Source organism: Pseudopodoces humilis, chromosome 8 (assembly GCF_049639895.1).
Source record: "Pseudopodoces humilis isolate 2021_Gansu_Grassland_sample_001 chromosome 8, ASM4963989v1, whole genome shotgun sequence".
NCBI lineage: Eukaryota > Metazoa > Chordata > Aves > Passeriformes > Paridae > Pseudopodoces > Pseudopodoces humilis.
The window spans coordinates 16,776,639-16,795,364 of NC_142207.1; the positions used below are offsets into that span (position 1 = coordinate 16,776,639).

Consider the following 18,726-nt stretch of genomic DNA (forward strand, 5'->3'; position numbering starts at 1 on the left):
TTACTGATTATTTTGATTAATTGGGGCATTTTTATTAGATCTCTTGAATATTTTATTTTGTTAAGGCATTTGATTGCTTTTAAAATTGTTTTAAAAGTAGGTGGGGTTTCAGAGCATACGTAGGACCTTTTGGGATTCATGTTTAATCCAACAATGCCACTAACATGCTGTGAGATCTTGGGCAATATTGAATTTCACACTTGTCATTTTTCTATTGTTTATTAGTTGCGAGTGACACAATCAATTTTATTGATGTTACTGTGATTAATTGCTGTTGGAGGAAGAAAATACTGAAAAAGTGCTAAGCTGTTCTGAGAGAGTATTTAAGTAATTGTTCAGGACTTCTGAAGTTTAACATAATTTCTTAACTTACATTGCACTTAATGTCATCACTATCAGTTTTCAAGGACTTTTATTGAGTTAATAAGTAACAAGACTGCTGATTGTTTTATTGTGTATTTACTTTCATTCTTGTCTAGAGATGACCCATCTGTGATAAACATTTCTGATGAAATGGCAAAAACTGCTGTATGGAAGACATTGTTGATATCCTCAGAGAATGCAAAAGATAAGGAGTCAAGCTTTCCTTCTAAAAGGTCTTAATTTTTTTTTACTTCATTGTACTTTATATATTGGTGTCAAACCAATTTTAGAATATTTTGCCAGGGGTTAGAAAGATTTTTAGCATTTTGCAGTTTTATTTCTTATGTACAGTCATAATATTCTGAGCTGAAGACACAAATTCACTATTTATTTAAAAACAAAAATCACAAATATTTGCATGGTAATCAGCTATGCTCCAGTGGAAAATGAAGTTGAGCATGCCTGATGCTTGTGTAATGAACCACCAGCCTCCACCTGGAGATTGCACAACAGCTGTTGTGTTTGTTCTGCTTGCTTTTGTTCCTTCCTCCTGAAAAAGAAGTGATCATCACTGCCCTGGAAATAGCTGTATGAAGAACCCAGTACTCTGAATGCAATCTAATAATTTTGGAGTGAAAATAATTTTATGATTGCATCATTTCTTTAAATTTTTCTGCCTACTTCACTTGTACTCAAAACAGTTAAGTAATTTTAAATTTTAGTCCTGTAAAATGAAGCTGCAGTATTTTATCTGTACTACACAGGAATAAGAAAATATTAAATTCAAGAACAGTGTGGCTTTCTAGGAGAATTTTTTCCTTTGCTTCCATAAATTTAAAATTTAATTATTTTCTATTTAATTGCTTTGAATCACACTTCTGTCATAAGCTCCCCTTCCTAATCACTCTAGAAGCTCATTCCCCAAAGGTAAGACCTTGTCCCCAACCTTTTCCTTGATTTTGTCTTCCAATTCAAAATGGTGTCACCTTGGAACTCAAATGAGTTGACCTTGTGTAGTTTTTGAGGAGACAGAATGAGAAGAAATTTCAAATAAGAATATAAAGTGTCTTCATTAAAATCCAAAATATTAGAATTTTAAATTTACTCTGTATTTAAAATAGTGTATTTAAATAATGTAGTGTGTTCAGATGTCAAACTGAATTTATTCCTAGTCTTCTTTTTTAAAATACAGAATTATATTCTGCCCATTTCTAAATATATTTTTCAAAAGGCCATGTTTGAAACAGTCATTGTGTCAAGGTGAACAGATGCAGTAAGAGAACACTTATAGTGATACATATTTTTTAATTTTGTCACCCCGAAATAGCATGCTGCCTTTCAGTGTTGTTCCTTTCCCTGTACTGCAAAAACCACTCTGAGCAGCTGATGACCAGAGAACCTTCATTTCAGACACCCATGGAGCAGCCCACTAATGTGGTCATTTTGATGATATTTCACTGACAGTCAAAATAGTGTAGTTCTTGTTTGTCTTCCACCCTTCACATGGACAAAAAGATCCTGTCACAGAAATCTGTGGTGCATGGGAGGAGGATGTACTGGTGGCTTTTCTTGCCATATGACTCTTCTGTCCAGGCTGTGAAAGCCTGAAGAAAGAGAGGAACCTGATGTGGTACATTCACAGCCCCTGGGTACACAGGAGCTGTAATTTTTGGGGTGGATGTTGCTCTCTTTGGTGGTATGATAGATGGTGTAAATACGACCCTCTGAACAAAGAGCATCCACAGAGATCGTGGCTCAGATAAGAGATTTAGTCTTTAAACTGCAGTGAAATAGAAACTAATTTTCTAAAGGTCGCATTTTCAATCTTGTTCTTGTATCTATGCTCTTGAAAACAGACTTGAGAAAAAAATGTAAGATTTTTCTGGTTTTAGATGTGAGTGTCCTTTTGTAAAGGAACAGCCTTAAAAATTCTAAAATCCTGCATGTTCAGGTGCTCTAGCTTGTCTCAGATTCTGAGAGAGGAGTAGATTCAGAGCTTTAACCCTGAAAGACTTTCTTTCTGATAAGCAAAGCCATACCCACCTTTAATATTAAATTATGTTAGGGATAGAAATACAAAAATATTATAAACTAAAATGAATGTATTGTTACATTAGGATATAATTTAATCCTAGGTGATTACTGAGGAAAAAAAAGCTTGGCATTGTAGCAGCTGTAGGATAATTTTTGCAAATGATCAAGATCAGCAGTGTTAGATTACACAATTTCCACAGTATCATAGAGGAGGGGAAAAAAAATCTTGTTTTGAAAGAAATTTTACTGATGCCTTGGGAAGTTCAACTACATAATATTTGGTACTCCCTTTCTGCTGTCAGTTCTGCTTCCTTACATCTCAAAATATTATTAAATGGGGATAATTAAATTATTATAGTGTATTATGCTTTTATGTAATGCCTTTCATGCAAGACATTAGCCAATTAACAGGAAGTTACTCCTATTAATTAAATGCTGAGTAGACTTGGCCAATTATAAACCAAGATCATCTACAAGAAGAGATTTTAGGCTGGAAGGGTTTATACAAATGACTTCCCAGCCTGATGCATGGATAATTTCTATTACAAGATGTGCCCTGGCCCTGATCCTGTGAAGTAGAATCATGTGAGAGAGTTCTTACATCCCAGGCTCCAGAATGTTTTCACCTGCCTAAAGAGAGGACTTACATGGGATTCAGTCAAGTTGCCTAGCCATATTAAAATTCCCAGGGACCTAAAAGTCTGCTTTTGAGCCTTTCTTCGTAGAACTGAGCACCAAGGCACTTGTCTGAAACACAGCCCCCTTTGGTACATGTAAATAAACATTCCTCTGTCTTTGCTTATAATATTAAGTCCTTTAGAGAGCAATTTCAAAGCATATGCAGATCTGACCACGAACAGGAGATAGACTTCGCTGGTCTTTTGAAGTATTGGAGAAAGAGGCATCTGTCACTTTGGTAGGAGAGAGTTCCCTTTTCTACCTGAAGATATGAAAATCCCACATCCTAGACCTTCCTGCTCAGGCTTGTTAGACTGCTCCCTTGGTAGGGAGGAGGAGAGCTCCATCTCCTTTACAGACCCACCAGTGACGTGTTTTACTGGAAAAAGACTGGACTTGTCCTTTTTTTTTCAAATTTCTCAAGGCATTAAAGCCCACATCTGCAGAAGCTGCTCAGAGATGTGAATCCTAAATAGAAGGAAGACTTCCCTGATATCACAGAGGCACCTAAAACGTGGAAATATTATAGACTGTAAGGCACAAAACACCTCAGTGTTTGCTTTTACTAAGCACAGGTAACTCCCTGCCTGCTGTACTGCTGCACTTTCAATTCATCCCCCTCCGGAATTTGTTTGCATACCCTTTGTGTGCAGAAAGTGTAACATACCCAATTCTATCACTGTTCTATAGAAGGTGACAGATTTGGCAGTTGAAGTGGCAGAAGTTGGTATTCTTTAGCTATTTCCATTAACACCTCTGGAAGCTGCCATAGGCAGAGAAGTAAGCTTTGGCTGAACTGAATTGTATCCTTAAAGCAATTTTTATGTGAAGAAAAATGTCAAATGATTGTAGAATTGTGCATGAATCACCTTAAGTATTTGAGAATTGATCTTGCTTTCTTTTAGCCTTGTGTAACTCAGCCTATTTCTCATTCATTCTAGTTAAGGAATTATTCCCATGAAACCTGGTAGGTTATGTGCTTGCTACAGGTTTGTTCTCAGAACCATCTGGGTTTTTTTAGATACCCTGCCACTCTTTGTTGAAGGCTTGATTTGCCTGTGTTGTGAAAACCTCTTTGCATTTTCATACTGTGATTGAGACTCATTGGAAGAACATGACTTTTTATTTATTTACGCTGTTGTAAATTAGGACACTCACACACACAAAAAAATCATCTGCTTTGCATGTATATTGCTTTCTGTAGGCAAATCAACATTGTTTTAACTGGGAAAAAAAAAGCTGAATCCAAATTTGAACTCTGGTTTGGGGTTCTGATTGATACGGCTTTTGTCTGATCTTTCAGTTTTGTTTGTTTTTAAAATTTATTTCCTTATAATGTATACACGAGGAAGTATGTATTACACTCACATGGGGAATATTGTCTCTCCCTATCCTCCCCAGACTTCTGCTCTCCCCAATCAAGACTGAAAGCCAAATATTTGTTGGATATTGGCTTGCACTGGTCTAGTTCAGAAACATTCCTTCTAAACGTACAGTTGAACAAGAGAATACATTTTAAAGACAAGAAATACTTACTGTGACCTCTTGCTTGTTCCATTTGAGAATGCGCTGGTATTGTCTGAGAACCATGCCATTACCATTATTTAGTAAATTAAGTTGTATTTGCCAAAAAATGAAAAAAAGAAATGGCTATCTTTGCTTGCATGCTGGCTGTCTCTGTACATCTGAAGTTCTTTACCTACCTTGTCACTAAAATGCTGGCTGATGTCTTCTACACCATTCAGCACAGAAATTTTCACTTGCTTTCCCAGTTTGTGCCATGAAGCATGAAAAATAAAGTATCTGTGCAATGTTGTTTTTCAGGTAGATAATTTATATATTAATATATATATATATATATGTGTGTGTGTCTGTGTGTGTGTGTGTGGTAGTGCTACTATAACTCTGTTTTTTTTTTGTTTCCCCTTTCGTTTCCTAGTGCTGAAATCAGAAAAGAGAAGAAAGCTGACTCAGGGAAAGGTGTTGACCGGGAGACTTGTCTATGACTTGCTCTTCAAGTAATTTTTTTACAAACAAATTAAAGGAGTGCCACAACCACTAAATATAAATTATTTATCTTGTAACTTTTGTCTTTCATCTCAAACTAGCACAGGTAATGTAGTGCAATACTTGTCTCATTCCACCTTGTCTACCTTGTCTAGTATCAATGTAAATGTCTGCAGTAGACAATGCAAAAAAATCTTTGTGTTCGTTGCTGATCTTGGCCATTTATCAGTAGTCGTATCAGAAATGTAATAAGCAAATTTATTTCAAATTCAACTTTCCTGTTAATAGGTTTGTACTGTATTTTGCTACTTTTTCTGTGTGAGAATACTTAATGATCTTGATTCAGAATACTTAATAATCTTGATTCAGGATGAACTTGAAAACCCTTGTTCCATTTTTTTTTTTACCATCACCTAACTACTAAATGATTTCAGGAGACCCAAACTGACAAGCAAACATTAAGAAGCTGATAAAATAACAACTGATCTGACCCTGTGAATAAACTAACAAGGATAATTCTTTCCTCCTTAAACTGTCCTTTTGAAGTCATGGATTACTTATTTTGCAATGTGAATTGCAGGGTCAGATTCCGTATTTGTGAAGTTTTCCTTGATTTAATACAGTGTATTTAATATTAAAATTTGTATGTAACTGGAACATAGTCCTAAATATATATAAATATATATATATAAATAAAATTATATATATTAAAACATTTTCTCACCTTAGCTAAAGAACACCACCACATCCTTTGATGTGAAACATCGGTACGGTATTCTTTAAATGCGATTTGTGATTAAGGTATCTTCTCTTGTATTGTATGAATGTTGCCATGATAGGCCAAACAAATGCATTTTGTCATTAATCAATCCATTATTTTATAATAGGGAAAATTTTGTAGATAAAAACTATACCCCACATGCAGTTTTATCACCTGCCCAATGATCTTCCTCTTTATTGCCTAAAATTTAGCCACATAAAGGGCGTATTTATATTGTCTTCTCTCCACTAACAACTGTAAACCTCTTCATTTCAGAGTTTGTGTATAATACTTAAATGGATATCCTGCTGTTGTTTTGTTACAGCTCTTTATTATTCCATCAAGTACATATTGATTAAGAGATAAAAACAACCTTGAAATGTAAAATGTCGCTTTAAGGCTATTACATTTTTCGTAATGGATTTTGTTACTGCCCGATCCTTCAAGCTGTTCTTTTGTGTAAAGGACTGCGAGATTAGGTGTTGAGTGAATAGGAATGTGGAGCTAAAGTTTTATCTTGTTATTTGGAATTCACTGATTTTTAAATTTTTTAAGATAAATTTTTAAATTATTAAGATGAAAGCTAACTCTATTATGCTGTAACTTTGAATCCTCAAAATAAGAATTGTAGTCTTGCAATCTTCGTAAGAACTCATTCATAGGGCTCTAACATTCCCCAGCTTTCCCAAATAAGCTAATTTTCTATACAACTTGTGAACAAGTTTTCCCATTCAGCACATTTAAAGTATTCCAATGTTTTTGTGTATGTGAGTGTGTATGTTTTAATACTTTAGCCATAAATAATTGCATTTTGCTGCAAACTTAATAGGGTCACTGTTCTAAATTTACCTTAGCATTATCAAAGCCCATTAAAAGCCATTTTTATGGAGAAAAAAAAATCTAATGGACACGAAGAAGGATTCACATCTAATTCAATGTTTGTATATGTAAATTTAGGAAAAAAATGCTGATGCATTAAGGTTAAATGCTTTGTTTTGTGTACTTGATGATAAATTGTAAGATTCCAATTGTTTTAAGGATAGTATAGAAGCTCAATACTGGTTTGTCCTGAAAGCAGCCTGATGGTGTTTTAACATGTTGCTGACTTTGTTACAGATAATGTATACAATCAAAATGTATTAGCTTCACTTGACCAACTCTTAGAATATTAAGAAATCAGTGTATTCAATGGCATTCTGTATTTCTGTTCAGTATTTCAGAGTGGTTTTATTTTAAAACACTCTGGTTTTGCGTGAATTTAAGTGCTTTTCCAATGTTAATCTTAACATTCTGAAATCAAACACAATATAAAGCAGATGTAGTACTATATTTACTTCTAATTTCATATTCCTGGTCAAAATTACTTAATTTCTTGGATGTAATTTATTACAAAAGTTTATGTGTACATGTGAATAGACTATTGTGTTTTTCACAATTAAGAAATGTTATGTGAAAATAAATATTTATCCTAACTAATTTTCAATTTTATTTTTATACTGAAAAACTCAGAAGAGGTTTGCAATATCATGCGATATTTGAAATGTCTACCTGACCTGAATGTGCTTCAGAAATTAATGAGTGGTAGAGCCCAGCATGGCTCCCTTTTCAAGTGGAATCTCACTGAAACATGCAAGGCTGTGAGTGTTGGCTCCCTGGGTGGAGGTGGTGGTGATGACCCGGGTCTGACCTTAACAGTAAGTGTGACACTGGGGACAGCTCAGAGCTCACTGCTCCAGGAAGAGAATGGGAATGAAGCTCCAATTTTCTACTCCTGAGTTGAACCCCCTTCAAGATGGTGTGGACCAAGCAGGAGTAGATGGATCTTTTTAGAGATCAATAGGTAAGGTCATACAATTTAAAATGCTACTGCTTTTCTCAAAACCTTAAATTTCTGCTACCAAAAAACTTTAAAGCCACAAATTGCAGTACTACATACAGTATTGACTCCATCTCACTAAATTCCTTTTGAGCTTCTTCACTGATTATTAAACCAAAAACTAGAAGTCTCTCAGCCTAAGAATGGTAACAGTGGCACCTCAAGCTTCAGCTGCTTCTGTTAGGATTTTACACAAAGTGTATTGTACAACAAAATTAAACATCCATTTCACAGAGTAAAAAAAAATACACAGGAAAAAGGTAATTGGTAGATGTGTGACTAACTAGTATGTTGGAGTAATTCAGGCACAACTGATTTCTAGCTTTGAACTTTAATGAAATGAACTACATGTTCTGTGACCTCAGTTTTATTTGTTTACCTGCACTCATGCAGCTCAAACAAGTTGTCAGTTCCCTGAGGTAGCTCTATTGCCTGCATTATTTTTGGAGCTGAGGGAGTTCTACCAGAGTGAAAAATTAGACAGCGAGTTGATGTTAACTAGGACACTTACTATAGCAATTTGTTTTAAAAGTTGTATTATTGTCTACTAGCAGTGTATCTTAAGAGGGTGCTTTCCAGACAAAAAAAGATAATTAGCATTGCATTGTGTTATGCCTCACAGATAAAACAGTTAAAAGGGGATGATGTATTGAGAGCACAGAAGAGTTTCCCGGTAAGATGCTATGATCATTAAGGTATGTCAGATGCAAAGAGTTACATCTTAATGGAAGACTATATAATTTCTAGTTTCACTTATTTTTTTAAATGTTTCTCTGATTATACTACTTTTTGCACTTATCTAATGAGACCCTGCTGAAAGTAGTTTTTTGGATTACAGAAACACTTTTTTTGGTCTTTATGACAGTGTGAGTGATAACATTAAAATAAATCCTATTTACCCTTGCCTATACAAGCCACATCATAATGATAATATTTTTTTATAACCTGTCTATATTGCTGGGATCCACCTTATACTGATTTAGGTGTTTTTTGTCTTGAGTCAAAAGAATGAGAGATGTGATGATATAACCTCTTGGAGATAACTGACAGGTTGCAATCCTGTAGAACTTTAACTGGTGCTCCCCTACAGTAGAGCCACTACTGAACCCAAGATGGTATTTGTAAAACCCAACTCTAGCGTGTTTCAAAAAAATGCCAACAAGCAGAAGAAAACTACATGTCTTATTTTGTGAGTCATAGAATTGTTAGTTTGTGAAAACAAAATCTGATTTTCTATTTGAGGCTTTCTTATTTAAGGACAAGCTGCACAAAGTGTCTTAACATTCTTCCCCACGCTTTATCTGTCTGCATGAGTACTTTTACATTCACACCTAATGTCACTAATAATCCACAATACAGACATAATCAGATGCTGGCATGTAATATCAAGAAGCTAAGTGTTAGATAATCATGTCACACTCCATTACATGATACCATTACACAAAATCAGAAACTTCACTGTAAGTCATCCTCAAAATTAATAGGGATTAAAAAAAATCTTCTTTTGAAGCAACATATTCAATGATACAGACTACAACTCCTTTCATAAATTAATATCTTTATTAATTAAAGCAGTACAATTTTTAGTACAAGTGGATTGCATTTTTTTTCTATGTGAAACTGAGAAAACTAATCTTCAGATTAGATGAAGAAGCCTACCTGGAGTGCTGTAAAGAAAGCAGACGTTTATTGGTAGGTTGTAAGAAAAGCACTTTTGCCAAAGAACATGTTCAAAGGAGAGTGACAGTCCAGCCCTTGCTTTAAGAGACTGCTAGTTTGCATTGCAATGTTCTAGTGTAAGAACCAGTTCCTATTCATCAGTACATGAGCAACTCCATTAAAAAAATGGGGGTCTTGTCAAGTTCCCAGAGGAGATGTTTCAGTGCAGATTCCCAGAGTAGCCACCATTTTTACTATAAAATAAGCAAAAATCACAGTGCTATATGATAGCACACGAAGAAATTCAGTGCCAGTGGTTTGATTAGGTATCACTCAAAATCTTTGGTGAAAGCTGGTTACATGCTTTCCTTGCAAGAGTTCTGCAACCGTAATACAGGTTGCAGAGGAAATACGCTTCAGGAACTGCAGTATGGAGTGTTTCCATTCTGCACATATTAACATTGCAGTATTCCTGATACTGATTCTAAAATAGTAATTATCAAGCAAGCCTTACAAATTTCCGCAAGGATGTTTCTTCATTGTTTCCACAGAAATTACCTCAGGGTTCATTTAATTTTTGATTTTTTTTTATTTTTGTTTTATTCTGCAACTGATTGCCATGTGTCATCTTTATCATTCATTATCTTGATATAGAAATCGGATTGTTTTCTCTTTTAGGCTGGAATATCAAAAGGTAATTACTCAAGCAACTATCATGCTTCCTAGAAGTCTGCAACATCATTCTGGTGATGTTAAGACCTGATTAAACACAATCAATAAAAATGCAATAGTTGCTTGGCAACCGGAATCATTATAAAGATTAGCATTTCATTGTGTACACTGGTATCCCAAGAGCTGACTCTTATCTCATCTTGATTTATACTGGCTCAGAGTACATTATCTTGAGAGTTTTCTGGAGAAGTACCATCACTAACAAGCAAGATGCTGGTGCTAGGGCAGTGAGAAACACTGCTTTATGAAGTGGCTCATATGGGTATAAATATGCTTATGTGCTCGACCAGAGATGGAATGGTCCTTGTCAGTGTACCACTGTGTGAAAGAGAAATACAGAGCATGTTAGTTGCAGCTACATCTGAATGATATAAATCAGATATGACAGACATAAAAACCAGTGCAGCTATTTAAAATGATCCTAGCATGAGGCTTTCAGCATTTCAACAAAGACACGATGGAGTAGGAAGCTGCTATGACACTTTAGCCCCTTCTTTGCATGTGGGACATGCTCTGTTTTTATGCTGAAGGTGTAAAAACATGTGGCTTGTCCACATGGAGGGTAGACTCAGCTGTTCAGTCACAAGGGGTGCCTGACCTCTCCCTCTGTAGGTCCTTTGAGTATGGCTGAAGGAAAACCATGCACTTGGTCCTCTTTAATACATCATCCATTTTAGCACTGCTCCTCAAAGCCTGAGAGAATGTGGGAAAGGAGAGCTTGCACCTTGGTCTGAGAACTTCCATGCACAACCTAAGAAAGGGCAAATAACTGCTTGTCTTACGAGTTCAGTTAACACCAGACGTGATGAACAGGTTATCTGGGGTTTTGCTGAAGCCAACCTTTCCTTTTATTCTATCTGTAAGACACTATTCACTGCACTTGGGTATATGCAAAGGTTGGGACTGGCTGTTTGAGAACACAAAAAGTTTAAGAAAATGAAAGATTAGGTCAGAAGGGTCAAGTATGAGATGGTCTTGCTTTACAGTTTTTCTTGTGCAGAAATAAAACTTTATGTTCACATTTCAGTTACTGGATATGAAATACAACTATATCAAATTTCATTTAAGAAGGCAATGAATTTATACCTTACCACAGGGAACTTACGTTATTATTCTTATTTATATAATGATAAACAAAACAGAACCATACCATTGCCTGAAAATCCACTTCAGCATCAACAAGAGCTTTGGAAATCTGTGCTGCTTGCTGAAAGTGAACATTATCTGAAAAGTGGAAGAGGAAAAAGGTAAACAAAAACTGCTTCTGTAGTACTCTGGGGGAAAATCAAAGCAATGAACACATTAGACTCCCCAGCACTGCTGACTGAAGCACAGATTAGTTGCAAAAAGCAGTATTATTTTATTGACGCAAATGTAACAGCCTTGCCCCTTCATGCTTTTGTTTTGTCAGTAGTAGAATTGCGAACCTGTCTGTAATACTAAAATGTCTAATTAACTGCAACTCACCATCTGCTGTTCCATGAATAAGGAGATACTCAACTTCCTTGAATTTTTCAGCTCTGGCCATTACCGTTGAACTCTGAAATTAAAGGAAAAAAAAGAAAAAAAGGTGCTATTTATTAGGATGTGACTTGCTACCAACTGACTTTGATTCGTGTTGACACAGTCTGGGGTCCTTCAGCTAAAACCAAGCACAGCCCTGCTTACCCCGCTCTGAACTGCCACGGGACGCGGTCGCACAGCCAGGGGCTGGGTGCTCACACTCAAACCATCCCACCTGCAAGGGGTACCCCTTTGGGGCTGCGAAGGAACAGGAGCTGCAGAGGGGAACAGCTGTGGAGCGAGGCACACGTTCGGTGCATGGCCAGCGTGCTGGTAGCCGCCAGCACACCGTGTGCCATAGGTTTCCTGTGTGACTGCAGACAAGTTAAAAAAAATGTTGCCATGGCAACAGTGCACCCTGTGAGAGCAAGGAGTAGCTCTTGCAGAGGCTACACACGTTATCTTCCCCACCACAAGGTTCACTTGCAGGTAAGGCACCAGAGCTAAAACTGCCACAGGCTCCAGTAAAATTGTGCAATGAGAAGTTTAGAAAAATGTGCTCTCCAAATATGAAAGAGAAATGCCTCAACAAAAATCACTAGACCAAATATCTAAATAGAAGTCAAGCTACATTTTGGGAATGGAAACACAATACAGTGATGAAAAGATGAAATAATCAGCAACTACGATTATTCAGGAAATTTAAAATATAGTAACAACATATTCCCTAGAACATTCTAGCCCACCTGACTTGCTACACTGACTAAAGAATGAAGACACTAAGGATTGCAGATAAGATTTTTAATTTGGGCAAGGAAAGTGAATAGGATGGTGCTCTGCCACGAGCAGAGGAACAACAGGGACAAGACATTTTAGGCTTGATAAAGCAACCAGTTAATCTGGCAAGAAAAACAATACTAAAAATTATAAACAGAAGAATTTAGTGTTCGGCTTTTTTTTTCTTCCTCATTTTGTACATGTGCAAGACTGTATCCTTGCACAAGGAATTGCATTTTGTACCCCAAAAAAGTCAAATACATTATACAGCCAAGATACAGAAGTGTTCTAATTTCCTTGTGTCTCTTGTACACTCATGTATCTTTAAAGCAAGTACAAATATTAAATTCCTTTTGTCATGGCAGAATAGTGTACCAGAACCCTTCCATACATGAAATGAGTTAATTGTATGTATTCAATGAAATCTAAAAATCAAATTCAGTAGAGAGGGCAAAATACCCCCACCCTCCAGTCTGTAACACTGCAACTCTTTTGACAGTGAAAGGCTAGAGAGCACCAGAAATCCAGTATATGGAAATCCACCAACAGTGGAAGCATGACACTTTCCATTTAGATGATTTGGTATCATGGAGTAAGAACATTTAGCTGCGAGTGCCAAAATATGGATAGAGCACTTTGATGCACTGAGGAATACTGGCAAACCAGCTGACCAAAAGAATAAATGAGAAAGAAATGGCCCAGTGAGATTAAAGACAAAAAATCCCCAGTAACAACAACAAAAACCCAACTCCAAACCAACAAATATTCTTTGAGTAAATAGTTTTCCTCACATGCAGAGGGAAACTTGATAGATCACCTTGCTACGCTTTCTTCCAGAAAACCAATGCTGTTTTAAGTAAATCTTCTGTGAGTGAAGCCTGATTTAAGCTACACTTCTGAGAACTTGACTTGGCAAAAGCAGTTTTAGAAAGAGGATGTCATTATTTTTCCTCTTCAGGCATTAAATAAAATAGACTTATTTGTAAAAATACTTCAGAGAGAAGAAGCATATGAGATACTTTCTCTGCTTTTTTATCACTGGTGATACTTCACTTGCTGTGCGCACACTCAACACGAAGAGTCCCTTCCCTAAAACATGCTTTAAGGACACAGTACCTTTGTGTCCTTAAAGAAGGCTGCAAGATAGGGAGCACTCTCAAGTTAGGCACAATTAGACAACAAAGCAACAGCAGCTGAATAAACCTTAAATGGACAGCAAAAAAATACAACTTCATTTACCACTTCCATTTTATAGTTATACTGTTGGGACAAAGGCTCTGGAAAGGTAATGTACACAAGTACTGAGAATTAGGCCCTGCTGAGTGTAACTGGCTTTTCCAAAGATCACACAGCAGTCAACATTTTATCAGCACTCCACAAACAAGTTAAGGTTTGGCTGAAACTGAAGGTCTCTCTCCCTTTAGCATATTCTCAGATAATAGAACAAATGTCAAATCAGTACAAGATGGCATATTTACAAAATTGTACCCTGTTTTGCATAACCTAATGATGCAGCAGTTCTTAAGGACTGAACATTTCAAATCTGCTAGAAAAAGATTGCCAAATCTATGACTGTTTCAAACACTTGCCAAAAGCATATCAAATTCAGAGTGAACTACAAAATAATGTTCTCACAAGTTGAACAGTCTCTTTGGTATGCTTTACATGGCTACTGTGTCTGACCTCCAGAGTTCTGCCCTGATTCAGTCTCAAGTCTTTTGCATCAGGGATGCTTCTTCCAGGCCGCCACTCAGCCTAGGATTATATCAGGAGCACCACCCATGCTTGCTCCTCTTTTTTACAAAGCTCTGATTTTTAATAGTTTACAACTACCTTAAAAGACACTGAACATACCTAATTAGCCCACTTAGGTGTGGGAGTCCTCCCTCAGATTTGAATCCTGACAAACAATATTTAACATCTCCGATTCTCTGCCTTCAATAACTGTAAAACCTCATGTCACAGTAATACAAAGGTAGGATGTACCCCTCTTAAGTAATTTCTTGAATCTATACATTCAGTCATTAATAATACTCTCCATGTTAGCAATGTGCCTAGCAGTGTTCATCTTCTCTAAACAGGTGTGTACACCATCTCATTTCTTTTAAATCAGGGTGCATACTACAGTTTATGCAACTTTTCACACCAGCTTTATAGCAATGCAGCAGGAGAGAGAATATATGATGCAGCACACAAACCTGACAGCACAGAGTTAGCAGTGCAAGCTTTAACAGCTTCAGCTGTATGTACTAGCTTTCAGTACAGATTCTGCATTCACCTCAAAAAACATTCATTTCAGCAAACAGCTCTCGTCAGTGTCAAGGGGCCAGGAGGCTGGCTATTGGAACTGGGACATGGAACAAAGGGGCTGTAAGCCAGGAACATACTGGGCTGAAGTCAGTAAAGGTCTTCAGCAATAACAAAATCCCATAACGCTTTCACTGAGGCTGCATGAAAAACAACAAACTCACTTCTCAAGCTACCCCACCCTCCAGGTTAAAAGTGAAGTCCAACTGCTATATTATTTGAAGCTTTTAACAACAAACGAGGATTTAAGATGCATTTTCCTTTCTCTAGGAGCAGCAGCAAAGTGTGACAATCTGATCTAGGCAATTACTCCTCCTCCATCTAGCCACCATTCTCCCCAATTAGTCCTCTGAGTAACACATTTGAAACCTTTAGCTCTTTGGTACTGGCAGTTTCAACGTGGCCATTGCCAGCAATGGATACCATGCCAAGAAAATCCGACTCCTGGCTTGAAAGGATTAAACAGTCCTCTGTTGCCATCTGTGCCGTGAAGCTGGTGAGTGACTTTGTGCACCCAGAGCGTTAACGTTCGTTCTGCACAGCGACAGTAACTTGTATTTACACTGCTACCTCACAGACCTCCTACTCTTCCCACTGCCTTAAAGAAACGCTTTTGGAAAAAGGCAGGCAGGCGGCTGCAGGCTGTGGTCAGTGCCTGCTGGGCCCAGTAACTCAGTGGTTAGAAGAGGGAGACACAGACACAGCAGCAAGCTGTCCAGCAGTCACTACCATTGTTCCCAGTCTTGACCAGAACGTCTCATATAGCAGTTGACATCAGTAGAGTACTGTAAGTATGTGTCAAACCACATGTTTCAGTACATATATATGTATTTATACGTTTTCTTGTATTTTTAAATCAATCCAACAACCTCCACTCTTTTTTTCTACCCATGACACTTTTTTAAAGCACGCAACCAATGCTAAACTGTCTTCTACTCTGCTTACCAACCCAAACACAGAGAATGCTCTATCTTCTCCTCTAGCATCAATGTTTGGTTCCAGTATCAGCATGTCTGGACTCTTCTGTGAAACATTCCAATAACCAGGCCACAAAGTATGCCTCAGATTCCTCACAGTTCTCCCATAGCCATTGTACTTTCACCTAGGCCTGAAGTTTAACAAAATGTCACAGAAAGTTTGGCTGTTCTGCCTTATGCCCAGCTACCTGTGACTTCAAAAAACCCCTGAGGCAACAAAAGTTGTCTGGCACATGGAAGAGAAAGTCAAACAATTGATTAATCATGCTGTAACAAGGACAAACAATATACATGTAATTTGCTTTCAGTAGGACACACGGAAATTCCCTCACTTCTGTACAAACACTGGTCATATTAGAACAAACTTCGGACCCTGTGTTTATGGAGATCAGGCCAACATTTCAGTCCTGACACTGCTGGCTCTCAGTTGGTCTGCAATTTGATATATTCACAGTACAGACAGACTTGCCTATCTGTCAGAATGCTCTACTATTGAGGAGATTTTGATTTCCCTGGAAAATTGTGGATTTCTAAAGCAGGGAAGTTCACACAATATCCATTAAAAAAAAAAAAAAATTACATTTTATAGAGAATGGGAGTACATTTGTTTTGTGAAAAATGTTTAAGATAAAGCATACTTTGCCCACAAACATATAAATTTTAAACCAAATTTGCTTCTTGGTGGTTAAAAGTTTTTACAGATTGTTTTACAGTCTACAAAGTGATCAAATGGAAGTAAATGTAATAAAAAAACCTCCAGAACACCAACACACCAAATAAACAACAGAAACTCCACACCATTCACCAAGAAGAAGCTGCCTTGTGCAAATCCAAACACGTGAAACTACAGCCTCTAACAGCACAATGCAACAGTTCTAGCAGGAAAGAAGAAACAAACTTACTTCTTCCCACAGGGAAACAACTAAGCTGTTTAAAGAACAATACAGCAGTTTAGAAACGAAACAACACACCAAAAAAAATGAAATAAAGTGATTTCTTTCTTACATTATAGTTCTTCAGATTATCATTTGCTGTAGGAAGGCCCATGTATCGCTCTGTGTATATTGAATCTGAAATTTAAAAATCCCGAAATTAGAATCTGCTACTTAATTTTCAGTCTGTTTACCATCAAGTTTACCCATCGATACAAGCAGTAACAATGCATACTGGAAATCAGGTTTTCCACAATGAGGGGTGTAGGTAACCATCGTTATTCAGAATATTTAATCTTGTTGCCATGGACACCTGAATGCTGAATATTAATATAGTACTATGTGTCAGTGTTTCCTTATTGTTATTCTTTCACTAGTCCTAAAAAAATTACTGAAAATGTTGCAGTAAATAACTAGCATCTGAAAAAAAACCCTTATTTATCTAAATATTTACTACCAAAAATCTATATTATGAAAATATAGTAGTATATTAGGATTCAGTTTGGCTGAAAAAAATATTTTCTACATATTTTTTGCCATTTTACCATTTGCTGCTTTAAGCCATACAAATTAATGCTCTGTTGCCACATCATAATGTCCATTTGACTTTTCATCAGAGTTGTTGCACTAGAGGTTTTTTATGCTGAACATGTATGCCTCCATAATCCTTCATTTAACTAGCTAAAAGTGGAATTTTAGTGATCTTGATTGTTAAAAAAAGAATTCCTGTTATACTGCAATATTCATGTCAAAAACATTATGAAGACGTTGCTATGTCCCCAAAAGACTACCGCTACTGCCTGGTATGATCTGATCTGCTGAATTAGCTGTTATACAGCCTCAGTGCTAGTTGCAGAATGATAAATTATGCCTTATTTAGTAGAGGTTTGCCAGGGAAAGCTTTCTCTTGAATGTTTCTGGACAAATAAAAATGAGAAAAATGTTAAAATGTGTTCAGATTGTACCAGCACCTATTTATAACTTTACATATTTTCTTAAATTATGTAAATTAAATACTGGGAGAAGGGCCCCTATAACTGTACGTCTAGTCTCATGCTCTAAAGGCTTGAAGCATGTAGAGACTTGTCCACTTGATCAGGTTTTTCTCACATCAAGCTATTCTCAAGATGAATTAGGTTTGTAAAATCCACATTTTACATGCTAAAAAAAAACCTGACCAACCAACCTAAGGCAATTCAAATCCTATTCTGTTACTCTGAGGGAGTAAATTACAATTCAAGTTCAAAGCTAGTCCTCACAGTTCATTCTTATAAATGAAGTTTCATTTTGAAGACACAAGAGTTTAATTGAGATGGATTTCTGACACACAGTGCTGGTTTCAAAGCAAACACAGACACATTACAGCAGTACTACCAATAGTACAATGGCCTTCATTAATGCTTAAAGAGATTACCTGAAGTTATGGCTCTGACTTTTTAAAATGGGAAATAATATTTAGCAATTTGGTTTAATTTCAAAATGCAGTGGCCGTGAGTTCATAAAAACAGACCAAGTGAAATTTACGTGGCATCTAGTAGAAAATCAAAAGTTCAGCTCTACGAATCCACACTTTGCAGCGTGTGCACTGGAAGACATATGGGAATCCTTGTAACGAGGAAGCCCTCACATACCATAATATTGCCAGCGTGACACGGGGGCAACCGCTATTCCACACTTGAACACGCCGCTTCCAGAGCCAAGCACCATGGAGGTCACATATCCCCCATAAGACTGAGAAGAAAACATTGCTGTTATTTTAGTCGGAAGGGAAAGGATGGGGCCCATCTGCTACACAGTTCATCAGGCATTTATAGGCTCAGCGTTTTTCATATTAATGAACTCCATTCTGAATTTGGGTCAGATCTCAGCCAGCCTGCTCAGTCGGGGAAACAGGCACCAAACAGCGCATGGCAGCTGTGGCGCTGATGAGTGAGAACTTGATGGGGAAGAAGGGCGCAAACGCTGCTGAACTGTGACTCAGCTGAGGATGACTGTGTTTGGTAGCACTGCAGGCAGCAGCAAAAGACAGGAAACAAGACACTGCTGAACCGCTGTGTCCCTTCCCGTGCTGGGGGAGTGGGTGGAAGCAGAGCTCTGGCCCACAGTGTGTCTGATGAGTAG

The 18,726-nt window shown here is 37.1% G+C and overlaps 2 protein-coding genes across 12 annotated transcripts in view; one reads left to right on the forward strand and one right to left on the reverse strand.

Moving 5' to 3' along the window:
* The window catches only part of SLC4A10 (solute carrier family 4 member 10), a 161,673-nt gene extending 154,359 nt beyond the window's left edge, over positions 1 to 7,314 (forward strand). For 7 of the 11 annotated variants that reach the window (XM_088059264.1, XM_088059262.1, XM_088059263.1 and 4 more), the window contains 2 exons: positions 480 to 596; positions 5,015 to 7,314. In XM_088059264.1, the coding sequence (XP_087915390.1) occupies positions 480 to 596; positions 5,015 to 5,081 (184 nt within the window). In that variant the 3' untranslated portion in view covers positions 5,082 to 7,314. Of the gene's footprint in view, positions 1 to 479; positions 604 to 3,499; positions 3,565 to 4,016; positions 4,043 to 5,014 lie in introns of those variants that run through there. The other 4 variants (XM_088059265.1, XM_088059268.1, XM_088059267.1 and 1 more) reach the window with 3 other exon arrangements.
* A 1,942-nt stretch (positions 7,315 to 9,256) lies between these two features.
* The window catches only part of DPP4 (dipeptidyl peptidase 4), a 40,401-nt gene continuing 30,931 nt past the window's right edge, over positions 9,257 to 18,726 (reverse strand). Inside the window, exons 22-26 of the mRNA XM_014249143.2 lie at positions 18,237 to 18,336; positions 16,679 to 16,743; positions 11,577 to 11,649; positions 11,260 to 11,333; positions 9,257 to 10,427 (exon numbers count right to left, since the gene is read on the reverse strand). Of these exons, the coding sequence (XP_014104618.1) occupies positions 10,329 to 10,427; positions 11,260 to 11,333; positions 11,577 to 11,649; positions 16,679 to 16,743; positions 18,237 to 18,336 (411 nt within the window). The 3' untranslated portion in view covers positions 9,257 to 10,328. The remainder of the gene's footprint in view (positions 10,428 to 11,259; positions 11,334 to 11,576; positions 11,650 to 16,678; positions 16,744 to 18,236; positions 18,337 to 18,726) is intronic.